Genomic DNA, 11,449 nt, shown 5'->3' on the forward strand with positions numbered 1-11,449 from the left:
AGCGAGCTGGCCCTGGCAGGCTGCCCCAGTGCAAAGTGCCAGTGAACTGGGTTGTTCTGACCTGTCCTCAACTACTGGCCTGGACTAGGCACCTGGAGCTTCCTGCCCCTGCCTGCGGGGAGCCACATGGGCAGGATCACTGGCAGCCACCCAAGAAGGGCCTGGGGTGGCCACGCGCATAAAGGGGCCCTTGTCATTGCCTGTGGCTCAAAGACAGGCCTGCTCCTCACTCCCAGCACCAGAGGCCTGCCCAGGCAGTGAAACCCTTTTCCTCAGTATCTCAGCTTCCAAAACCAAATTCACTTCAATTCCATGGAATTTTAAGTCACCTCTCTGGGTGTTCTTGTCTGTCTTAGGGGCTGAGGTTCAGGGCCAGCATGAGTCCATAGGGGAGGCCCCGGAACCCGGGTTGATGAGGCAGGGGGAGGCCGTCTCTGTGCACACAGCTGAGTGACTGCACCTCTTTCTATTTGGAAGGAGCTGCCGCCAGGCAGGGCCCAAAGGCAACTGGCCTGGCCACAAGGGAGCAAGCCCCTGCACTTGGAGAAGGGATCCCACCTAGGCCAGGAGACCCCAGGTACACCCGACCCCCACACTGGTGTTCCTGACTGTCCCCTCAGCACCGAGACCTTCCTGTCCTACAGGGGCTAACAGCCACCTGGAGGCTCTGGCAGCTGCTGTACCCTGAGACCTGAATGGCACCCAAACCACTAGTTTGTTCTCGCAGGAAACTGTTGTGCCCCAGGGGCCACGGGTGGACCGGGAGGCATCATCAGGGGCTCCACCTTCTGGGCACCTCCCCCACCACCACACCGGAAAATGGTTCCCAAGTCCCAGAACAGGGGGATTTCCCAAATCACGACACTGAGGCGGGCAGCGGCATCGGGGCAGTGACCCGGAAGGAGTCCAGGTTTCCCTCTCCTCCCCCTTCCCGCCCCTCCTCGGCTCTACTGGGATTCTGACCCCTCCCCCCAGTTCCCCGCCAGCCATGACCCACGTGGTGGCTGAGTCTCTGCGGGAGGTCGGGGTGGGGAGAGGGGGCGGAGGGTGCCGGATCCGAGTTGGATTCCTGGGTCTGCGTGCAGGCAGGATGCCAACCAAGTGTGGGCCCCCTACTGGGGGCTGAGGCGTGGAAAGGCTAGGCTGCAGACTCCGGGGATACCCGTCTCGGCCTCGGTTCCCCATTCATGGGCCCCGCCCTGCACCGATTCCTCCGCAAGCCAAGAAGAGCCGAGGCAGCCCGCGTCTCCAATTTATTTCTCCTTCCAGGGAGGTGGGGTCGGGGGAGGGGGGCGCGGCGGGCGGGAAACCCGTGCGCGCCAGGGGAACCCGTGGCGCGGCCCTCAGGCGAAGGTGGAGCCGTTCCAGCCCACGTTGGCCGCGTTCATGTCGCAGAAGTTGATGTAGATCCTGCGAGGGAGGAAGCGGGGCTGAGCCGGCTGTGAGGGGGCCGCCGAGGCCACGCGCCGCCCGCCCCGCGGCGCCTACGCACCTGTCCGGGCTAATGCGCAGGCGCTCGGTCAGCAGGCCGCACAGCAGCTTGCTGTAGGAGCGGTTCTGCGCGCCGCCGATCTTGCCAATGCTGTGCAGGCTGCAGAGCGCGCAGGGCTCGCTGGAGCCCCCGAAGGTCATGAGCTGGTCTGGGGCCACGTGCACCGCGATGTACTGCGGGCGAGGGGCGGCGGTCAGCCGGCTCGCGCGCCCCCGCCGCTCCCGGCCCGGAGCCCCATCCCGGAGCCGCCCGCCTTCCCGGCCCGGAGCCCCATCCCGGAGCCGCCCGCCTTCCCGGCCCGGAGCCCCATCCCGGAGCCGCGCTCCCAGCCCGGCCCTCCCTGCAGACCTGCGCCGGCTTGCCCGTGGCCTGCGCCAGCTGCTGAGTGAGCTCGGAGAGGAGCCCGTCCGGCACGGAGGAGCGGGGCACGTTGGTGTTCACCACGAACATCGGCATGATGGCGAGGGACGGCGGGCACCGGCACGCAAGAGCCGACCGACGCGCGCGTTAAGGCAGCCGGGGAACCTGAGCTACGTGACCGCCGCCCGGCGCCCCGCCCCGCCCCGACGTGGGCCCGCCTCCCGTGACGTCACCGCCGGTCCCGCCCCCGGGCGGCGGCGCGCTCCCGGCCGGTGACGTCACCGCTTCTGGCCTTGCGCGCCCTGTCCAAGCCGTTCTCCGCTGGGCGGCCGGAAGTCGGCAGGTCCTTGGTTTGTCAGTCCTTTCACAGTGATGTCTCTGTGCTGGGAACAGCGGTTTGCGGGACAGGTGACTCCTGGCCCTCCAGGAGATCGCAGGCGGAGTCCCAGTTTATTCTATGGAGACCTTGTGTGTCCGCAGTGTCCAGGGCCACAGTCTTGCGCGCATGGCGCTGTGTGTGCGTGCGTGTGGGTGATGGGGAGCGGTGGTCTTTGCTGCATGCGGGCAGCGCTTGCCGCAGCGCGTCGCCATCCAGGGGCCTTCCCGCACCCAGCTCTTGGGGTGGGCGAGATTGCCCGGAGGTGCCCAGGGGAGGGGCTGGGAGCACACGGAGCCCAGAGGCAGTCCCCAAAGCTTCAGTCCAGCGGGCCACCTCTCTGCAGCGCTGAAAATGTCAGCTCCTCAGGGAAGCCCACCCCATCAGGTCCTCTGGGGGTGCCGTCCCTCAGAGCCCTGGGGGGGAAGTCTCTCTCTGCCACTGTTGGTCGGCTCAGGGCACACCTCGTAGGTGCCAGGTATATGAGAGATGTGGACTAAATACTGGCTGAATGAATGAATGAATGAACTTAGCCCTGACAGGGCAGGAAGAGGGCAGGGCCAGGGCTGAGCCTGTAGGCCCTGCTGTCCCTGAGCAGAAGGGCTGCCCAACTCCCACTCTGAGGAGACTCTGGTCACGGGGCTGCGCTGGGAGCGGAGCTCTGTCGGGCACTCGAGGCGGCATGCTGGTTGGGCCAAGTCTCAGATCTCTCCAGAGAGGTCCTGCCCTTGGTCTCTGGCAGGTGTGGTCTGGTTAAGGGGGGCCCTGCACATGCTGGCCTGGACATCGGCCTGCATGCCTGTGGGACCAGGCGTACTCAGGCAGGAGGTCCCGTGGCCCAGTTGGGCAGATGCTCTGTAAAACGTGGGCCCCAGGCCCCTCCGTCCCTGCTCTCACCCCAGCAGGCTTCCTGTGCCCAGGGCTCTGTTAACCACGGATGCCCTCCATGCCCGTCTCCAGCTCGGGTGCTCCCCTGAGCCCCAGAAGGCAAGCCCGCACAGCCTGTTCCCTATGTTGAAATCCAGGTGCTTGCCTTTCGCCTGCCCCTGATCGCCTGCCAGTGAAATGGACCTTCCTCCACTGTGCTGGGGTCCTCACCCCTCCCGCCCACCCCGGCTAGTCTCAGTGAGCTGTCTGGGGCGGCGGATCCATACAGTCATGTGACTTGCCCAGTGGTACATGAAGAGAAGTGACCCAAGTGACTCCAAGCAGAAGATTCAGGAGCCAGCGCCTGCTTGACGGTTCTCTGATAGTGGAAGTGGGTGACGCGGTGAAGCCCCCACCCCCGGCAGACACACCTCCGTCGATGATGGGTAGGTGAGCCCCTGTGGTCCTCAGGCTGTGACTGTGGCACCAGGAGCCTTCCCTGGTCAGCACTGCCTCGGTTCACCCCGACCTTCCCAGGAATGTCAGTACTTTCTCTGCAGAAGGGCATCGGAGGAGGTGGCAGGCTCCCAGTCCCACTTCTTCCTAGTGTGGGCACCTGGCTCACCTCTCTGGGCCTGTTTTCCCATGGGTAATTTGGGCATGATGGTAGAGCCCCCTTCACAGAGGGCCGTGGTAGGGATCGAGTAGCCTAACGTCTGGCGATGGTCCCTTCTGATCCTCGGGGCAGTGCTGTCACGGTGCCCTGGGTGGCCTGGTCCCCACCCGGCGCCTTGCACCGCCCTCCTTGGTTCTCTGAATCTTGTGTGCTGCCCTCCAATGCCGTGCTCCTGGCCCCTGGCTTGGGCCTTGCTCTTGGAATGCTGCTGCCTCGGGCTCCGTTCCTCGGGAAAGCCCTCTCCTTGAAGGCTGTCACCCTGTTTCTATCTGTGAGTTACTGTACTATTTCCTTCCTAGGCTCCATGCGGTGGGGCAACTTCTGGGCCACATGACTTCTGGCACATGACTCAGTAGCAGGCAGAGGGCCTCCAAAGACGACCTTGCCCTAATCTCTGGAACCTGTGAATATGTTACATTGTGTGGCAAAAGGGACTTCTCAGATGTAATTAGGGTTACAGACTTTACAGTAGGGAGATGATTCTGGATTATCTGGGTGGGGCCGACGTAATCACATGATCCCTTAAAAGCAGAGAATTTTCTCCAGCTCAAGTCACAAATGAGATGGAAGGGGCAGTCAGAAAGCCTCAAAGCAGAAGGACTCAGAAATGCTGTTACTGGCTTTGAAGATGAAGGGGCCTCAGTCATCCGGAGCTGAATTCTGCCAACAGTGAATTCTGCCAGCATCCTGAATGACCTCAGAAGTGGGCTCCTCCCTAGTTGATCCTGAGATGCCTTGACTTGCCTGAAGCAGAACGCCAGTCACTTTGTATTCAACAGATGACTTGCAGAAACTGTGAGATAATAAATGTGTGTTGTTCCAAGCTGCTCAATTTGTGGTAATTTGTTCTAGAAGCAATAGAACAGCATCACCCCTGTATCCCGAGGGGCTCTGTAATTAGCCATCGAACAATAACTGGGCCTGTGCGCCTGGAGGCCTTGGACCCCCCACCGTCCTCTCCCTCCTCACCGACAGCATCCCGGTTCTGTTTGCTTAGAACCTTCACCACCGGAGCCACTGGCAACTGGGCGCGGTCCGCCCCCCCCCCCCGCCCCGCCCCCCAGCAGCCATGTCCGCGTGATGTGCAGACTCGTCAGGGAGCAGCTGCCTGCAGATGGCGCTGCCTCCCCGCGCCCCTCCTGCCCGCTGGGAACCTGGACCAGACTGCCCGATGGGCAGTTGGATGGGACTACCAGGGGCCATGCCCCACAGGTGAGGGCTGCAGGCAGAGACCAGGAGGGAAGGAAACCTCAAGATGTGGGAAACAGCCGCGGGGAACCCAGCATGCCCAGAGGGCTGGCAGCTGGGCCCAGGTCTGAACATCTCCGAGGGCAGGACCCGAGTCACCCAGGCTGGGAGGGGTGCCCGGGGAGAGCTACTGCTGTCCTCTTGGCCATTAGTCCCCGTCCATGGACGGTCCACTGCCCAGCAGCTCCCAGGGCTCCTTTGCCAGCCTCGTTCCCTGCTGTCCCTCCCCCAGCACTCACGGTTCATCTCTCGCAGAAGGATCCAGCTGGCACAGAGCCCTCGGCAGGCCCCCGTGCTCTTGTTTGCTGAGTGCGGTGAAAGGTGCGGCAGAGACAAGCCAAGTCAACCCCCTCCCCTCTAGTCATAGCAGGAGGAGCCGTGGGGGCCACCATCCCAGCTGAAGGGACGGGATTTTAAGAGGGGTGTCCACCAGGAGACCACCGCACTGCCGAAGCAGGGCCGAGGCTTAGCGGGGCCCTAGCAGGCCTGGTCAGGTCTCCCCACAGATCGGGACACTGTTCAGAGGGGGCGATCTGGGCTGAACCTTAACGAACTCTGAGTCTCAGCCAGAAAACTTCAAAATCGGGGAACTCCTCTCCCGCAGACGTGGGTGAAGATGTGAGACATTAAAGGACATGCACAAAGCACCTGCATGCAGTAGGTGCTCAGTAAATGCTACCTGATCTTACTGCATTGTCACCAAGGGTCCTGGAGCAGCAAATGGACTAACGGGCCTGACCCTGATGGTGGCCTGGGGCTTTCCCTCCCTGGTGGCCTGGTCCCTTCCCCACCCCCGCCCCGCCCCCATCCCATCAAAGCCAAGGCCAGGGGTGTCTCATCCACCTCCCCTGGCACAGCTTCTCCTACCTGCGGGGTCCCATCCCTGTCTCCTTGCCCAGCTGGGGGCGTTCCCTAGGCAACAAGGACTCCCAACGCGCCCCCTCCCCCCACCCCCCGACACACACACACTCCCACAGCCAATTTAGCTAGGTGGATGGCAAGCGGGACATGGCCCAAGGGCTAGGCCTGGGCTGGGCGCATTTCTGCAGCCCATGCTGGGGAGCAGCGCACTGGAGTGTGACCAATGCAGTCCCAGACCCGAGACACAGCCGGACGCCTGCCCTGCCCCTAGCCCGTACACCCTGGGATTGCGAGGCCCGTAATGTCCCCTGGAGCCCAAGGAGGATCCGGAGAGGCCAGTCAGCAGAGGCAAAGCTGGGGCGGATGGAGTGCAGAGAGAAGCTGGGAGACTCCACGGAGGGCTCCCGGAGTGCTGACTCCTGCCTTCCAGAAAGCACTGCAGTGACTGGACCCAGAGGCCCTCATTCCCATCCTGCAACACGCCTGCCTCCAAGGGAACCCCAGCTGGGCCTGTCCACTGGTGACTTCCCCACGAGACCTCCCCTGAACCTGACTCAGAGAGTTCTCACTCCCTGAAGGGCCCACTGCCTGCCACTCCTGCTAACCTGGTGGCCACTGCTTCCTGTGAAAGCCAACAAAGTCTTTCTGACACAACAGTGTCAGTGTCGGCTGGCTTTTGTACCTAGGTGCCAAGCTAATCCAACAGGGGAAAACGGTCTTTTCAGTGAACGATGCCGGCACCACTGCACATCCATTACCAGTAAATGAATAATAGAGTTCCCTAGTGGCCCAGTGGTTGGGACTTGGCCCTTTTCACTGCCAAAGGCCCAGGGTTCAACCCCTGGTTGGGGAACTGAGATCCTGCAAGCTGTGGGGTGCAGCTAAAAAAACTGGTGGACTCTAGGAGAAAATCTAGACAACTATGGATTTGGTGATGATTTTTAGATACAACACGACCCATGAAAGAATAAGCTCAACTTTTAAAAAATTAAAAATGTAAAAAAAAATAAATAAAAAGTCTGCTCTGTGGAAGGCACTGTCAAGAAAATGAAAGGGCAAGCCACAGACTGGGAGAAAATATTTGCAAAAGATGCATCTGATCAAAGGCTATTGTCCAAAATATACGAAGAAGTCTTAAAACTCAACAATAAGAAAGCAAACAACTTGATTTTTAAAAATTGACCAACAGGGGCTTCCCTGGTGGCTCATTGGTTAGAAAAAAAGAAAATATGTCTGTCAATGCAGGAGACACGGGTTTGATCCCTGGTCCAGGAAGATCCCACATGCTGCTGAGCAACTAAGCCCATGTGCCACAAGTACTGAGCCCGTGCTCCTGGGTGGGGGGGCCACAGCTACTGAGCCGACACACCGCAAGTACTGCAGGCTGCTCGCCCCGGAGCAGCAGGGGCAGCCCCTGTGAGGAGGAGCCCGTGCTCGGCAAAGCCCTAGCAGCAGGAAAGACCCGGCACGGCCAAAATAAACAATTCTTTTAAAAAAGAAAATTCTTTTTTAAAAAACGGGTCACTCTAAAGGGATACTCACAAAAAAATAAAAATAAAAAATAAAGGGATACTCACCAAAGAAGATATATACAGATGGAAAATTAGCATATGAAAAGATGCTCCAGGTTTGAACTCAGGGAAGTGCAAACTACAACAACAAAATACTGCCTCCGGGTACCCATTATTCACAGAATGGCCAAAATCCGGAACACTGACAACACCTAATGTTGGTGAGGGTATGGAGCAACAGGAACGCTCACTCGTTGCTGGTGGGAATTAGAATGGTACAGCCACTTTCTAGAAGAGAGTTTAGTGGGTTCTATGATCCAGCAATCATGCTTCTTGGTATTTAACCAAACGAGGTGAGAATGTATGTCCATAAAAAAACCTGCCCATGGACGCATATAGTTACTTTGCTCATAATTTCCGAAAGCAACCAAAAATAAAACTGTGGGACATCCAGAGAATGGAATTTTACTCCGTGCGAAAAGAAATGAACTTTTAAAAGCTATAAAAAGACAGGCAAGAAACTTAAATGCACATTACTAAGTGAAAGAACCCAATCTGAAAAGGCTGCATGCTGCAGGATTCCAGCTATTTGACATTCCGGAGAAATGACAATTGTAGACTGTAAAAAGATCAGTGATTGACAGGGGGTGTGCAGTGCAGGACAGGGATGACCACGTAGAGCAGAGGGTGGATACACGTCACCACACACCTGTGTAGACTCACAGCATGTACAGGAGAGAAAATTAGGGTGGAAAAAAGTAGCTAACAATTAGCATGCAAAATACAGAGGCGAAAACCCCGTAAACCGTGGACTTTGGATAATAATGACCTATCAACATAAGGTTGTGGGTTGTGACAAACATCCGCTCTGGTGGGGGACACTGGTAATGAGAGAGGCTGTGCATGTATGGGGGCCGGGGGCACACGGGAAATCTCCGTACTTTCCTCTCCATTTTGCTGTTAAATTAAAACTGCTCACAAAAAATTTTTTTTTTAAATAATGGGCAAAAGATTTGAACAGATTCTTCACCAAAGGAGACCTGTGCATGGCGTGCCATTTGTGTTAGTATGTAAACAGATGCTCAGCGTCATTACCCATCAGGGAAATCCCACAATTACGCCACGAGGTGCCACTACACTCAGGAGGATGGCTGGATTGAAGAGACTGATGATGCCAAGTGCTGAGGAGGACTTGGAGGCTCTAGAAGTCTTGTGGATGGCTAGTGGGAAGGTAAAACAGTATAATCACTCTGGAAAAGTTTCTTCTACCGGTAAACATGCATTTATTATTATACTCAGCAATTCACTAACCCAAAAGAAATGAAGGCACATGTCTATACAGCTTGTGCAGAAATGTTCACAGCAGGTTTATTCATCGTGGTCAACAATTAAAAACAGTCCAAATGGGTTACTAAATCACGGTACATCCATACACTGAAATACTACTCAGCCACACAAAGGGATATGTGCTAATACATGCAACAATATGCATGAATTTCAAAGACTTTATCTGGAGCAAGACCAGACATAGACACATACACACAGTGTGGAATTTTTGTCAAATTGTCTGGAAAAGAAATCTGACCTCCAGTGACAGAAGGCAGGACCAATGTTGCGTGGGGTGGGGGGGATACTGATCACAAAGAGGCGGGAGGAATGATGTGAATGGTCTCCCTTGGTCAAGGTGGTGGTTCACAGGTGTGCACACCTGTCAAAACTCATCAAATGTACACTTACTGTGAATGCATTTTATTGTATGTAAATTATACCTCAATGAAGTTGATTTTAAAAAAAATCAATTCCTCAGAAAATCCTTTTGTGACCATGCCCCTCTCAAAGTTTTCCCAAGCTGTATTTTCTTCCCCTGTGTTTCTCTGAGTTTATGTTTTTGTTGGTTTCCTGCCAACGGCCTCCAGACAGGGGGCGCCGAGAGGCCCCCGAAACCGTCCCTCTGAGGCTGAGCACCAAGCCTGCACACCCAGGGGCCCCACAGGAGGCCAGCCCCGGGCCCGCCCCCACCGCGCCACCGGTCTACAGCTCCGTGGACCTGACGACCTCGGGGCCAGCCCACGCCGGGCCTCGGCCCCTCCCTGGGAAGTTGAGTCTGTGCAGCTCCTCCGAGATCTCCATGAAGCTCTTGCCTCTGGTCTCGGGGAGGAAGAAGCCCGAGTACACGGCCGTGCAGACGCAGACACAGAGGAAAGGCACATAGATGAAGTGGGACAAGCCCTCCTGGGGGTTGAAAGAGACCCCAGGCCTGCTGTGGCCCATGGAGACCCTGCCGCACGGGCCCTGGCGAGGGCCTCCACCCTCTTGACTCAAGTGACCCCATCCCCCTTCAGGCTCACACTCCCTGGATGGATGGAGCCTCCCTGGGGCAGGGGGGTTCTCACGCAGACAGGGACAAAACAAAGGCAGGCCCCTCCGGGGGGCAGGGGCAGGCAGGCCTACCATGATGAAGGGGAACGCCAGCCCCACCAGGAACAGCATGGTCCACATGAGCGCCCCGCAGACCATGTAGGCAGCAGGCCGGGCCATCTGATCAAACAGCTCCGTGGCCAGGATCCCGGTCACCCCGGCTGGAAGGGGTACTGCCAGTCAGGGCTCCCTGGCCTGCCTCCCCCCACCTTGCCCCCGGACAAGAAAGTGGGCCCCCCCCAGCCTTCCTCCAGCCACAGGGAGTGTGTGTGTGGGGGTGAGGATTAGGGTTAGGCACACCCACCCATCCTTCACCCAGACACCCCTGGTCCTTCAGCCAGGCCCAGCGGAGGGAGCCCCCGGGGCCCCAACTCACCAGGGCCGATGCCAAAGCTGAGGATGGAGGCAAAGATGCAGGCCATGGCCAGGTAGGGCATCCAGGAGAAGGAGCCCTGCTGGCAGGGGGAGGGGTGAAGGGAAAGTGGGCGGGGCCCAGACCCCACCCCCCAACTCCGGCCCAAAGGGCCCAGCTACCTGGAGGCACAGGGCCACTGTGAAGACGCTCCCCCAGCAGGTCATCAGGCCGTATCCCCCTGTCAGCAGCACCCGCCGGCCCGCCCTCTCAATCACCAGGCACTGCGAAGGGAAGGAGCCCTGGCTGACTCACCGCTGCAGCCCAGGGCAAGGTCCCCTAGGCCGCCGGCCGCAGTGGGCAGGGGCATCAGGCAGAAGCTGGGGAGGGGGGTGGGCGCGGTTTAGCACTTCGTGGATTAGGACATTATTAATTATGCAGAGGGCCTCGGTCACTCAACCCCCATTCAGTTTCTCCATCTCAAAATGGTGGTGTGAGCACCCGGAAAACAGTAGGTGCTCAATAAGTGCTCGCTCACTCCCTGCGTTTTAACAAAGTGACCTGAAGTGGAAGTGCCTTAGCTTGGAGGCCTGTGGTGCCTGGAGCATTAGCACCCCGAGGGTCTGCACCCCGACAGTTTGCACCCCAAACGTGAACACCCCGACGGTCTGCACCCCCAGGGTGAACACCCCGCGGGGCGGCATCCCCAAGGTGAGCATCCTGAGGGTCTGCCGCAGGGCTAGGCGCTGGGGGTCAGCTCTCAGCATACTCACGCTGAGCAGCGTCGCCAGCAGCTCGCAGCCCCCGGTTCCGATGGCCACGTACTGGATCTTGTCCTGCGAGATCCCCGCCTGGCTGAACACGGCCAAAGCGTAGGCGTACATCTGCGGGGAGAGGGGCCGCTGCGCGCTGGCTCCCGCCACGCCCGGCCGCGGCCGCCCCAGTTCCCCGCCTTCCCCGCCCGCCCTCACTCCCCGGCCCCGCGCGGCCGGCTCACCGCGTCGTTCCCGCACAGCTCCATGGCTCCGCCCAGCACCACCAGGCTGGCCACCTGCCGCCGCAGCGCGCGCTCCCGGAACAGCTCCCATGGGCGCCGCGCGCGCCCGCCCCGGCAGACGGCGCGCTCCTGCTCCAGCTCCGCCAGCTCCCCGGCCAGGTCCGCGGGGCCCCGCAGCCGCTGCAGCGCTGGGGAGGGGAAGGGGAGGATGGGGAAGGGGGAGGATAGGGGGAGCGGGGGGGGGGGGGGGGGGGGGGGGGGGGGGGGGGGGGGGGGGGGGGGGGGGGGGGG

General features: G+C 59.2%; 2 protein-coding genes across 6 annotated transcripts in view; both read right to left on the bottom strand.

Annotated features, from left to right (window-relative positions):
- Positions 1-1,240: 1,240 nt before the first annotated feature.
- MIF (macrophage migration inhibitory factor) lies at positions 1,241-2,061 on the bottom strand. The gene is made up of 3 exons (XM_043434683.1): positions 1,841-2,061; positions 1,493-1,665; positions 1,241-1,410 (listed from the first exon to the last, which is right to left on the bottom strand). The coding sequence occupies exons 1-3, from the start codon at positions 1,946-1,948 to the stop codon at positions 1,344-1,346; spliced, it is 348 nt and encodes a 115-aa protein (XP_043290618.1). The 5' UTR covers positions 1,949-2,061; the 3' UTR covers positions 1,241-1,343.
- Positions 2,062-8,737: 6,676 nt separating this feature from the next.
- SLC2A11 (solute carrier family 2 member 11) overlaps positions 8,738-11,449 on the bottom strand; it is a 15,513-nt gene continuing 12,801 nt past the window's right edge. For 3 of the 5 annotated variants that reach the window (XM_043434694.1, XM_043434684.1, XM_043434713.1), the window contains 6 exons: positions 11,159-11,346; positions 10,935-11,045; positions 10,344-10,445; positions 10,186-10,264; positions 9,843-9,970; positions 9,287-9,623 (listed from right to left, as the gene is read on the bottom strand). In XM_043434694.1, the coding sequence (XP_043290629.1) occupies positions 9,423-9,623; positions 9,843-9,970; positions 10,186-10,264; positions 10,344-10,445; positions 10,935-11,045; positions 11,159-11,346 (809 nt within the window). In that variant the 3' untranslated portion in view covers positions 9,287-9,422. Of the gene's footprint in view, positions 9,624-9,842; positions 9,971-10,185; positions 10,265-10,343; positions 10,446-10,934; positions 11,046-11,158; positions 11,347-11,449 lie in introns of all 5 variants that reach the window. The other 2 variants (XM_043434703.1, XM_043434685.1) reach the window with 1 other exon arrangement.

Source organism: Cervus canadensis, chromosome 1 (assembly GCF_019320065.1).
Source record: "Cervus canadensis isolate Bull #8, Minnesota chromosome 1, ASM1932006v1, whole genome shotgun sequence".
Lineage (NCBI taxonomy): Eukaryota > Metazoa > Chordata > Mammalia > Artiodactyla > Cervidae > Cervus > Cervus canadensis.

Excerpts from the sequence above, each read along its gene's own strand:
- MIF (XM_043434683.1), bottom strand. The coding sequence starts at position 1,948 with ATGCCGATGTTCGTGGTGAACACCAACGTGCCCCGCTCCTCCGTGCCG. Across the intron at positions 1,666-1,840 it reads CCACGGGCAAGCCGGCGCAG|TACATCGCGGTGCACGTGGC; the intron begins GTCTGCAGGGAG and ends CCTCGCCCGCAG. Across the intron at positions 1,411-1,492 it reads CTGCGCATTAGCCCGGACAG|GATCTACATCAACTTCTGCG; the intron begins GTGCGTAGGCGC and ends CCTCCCTCGCAG.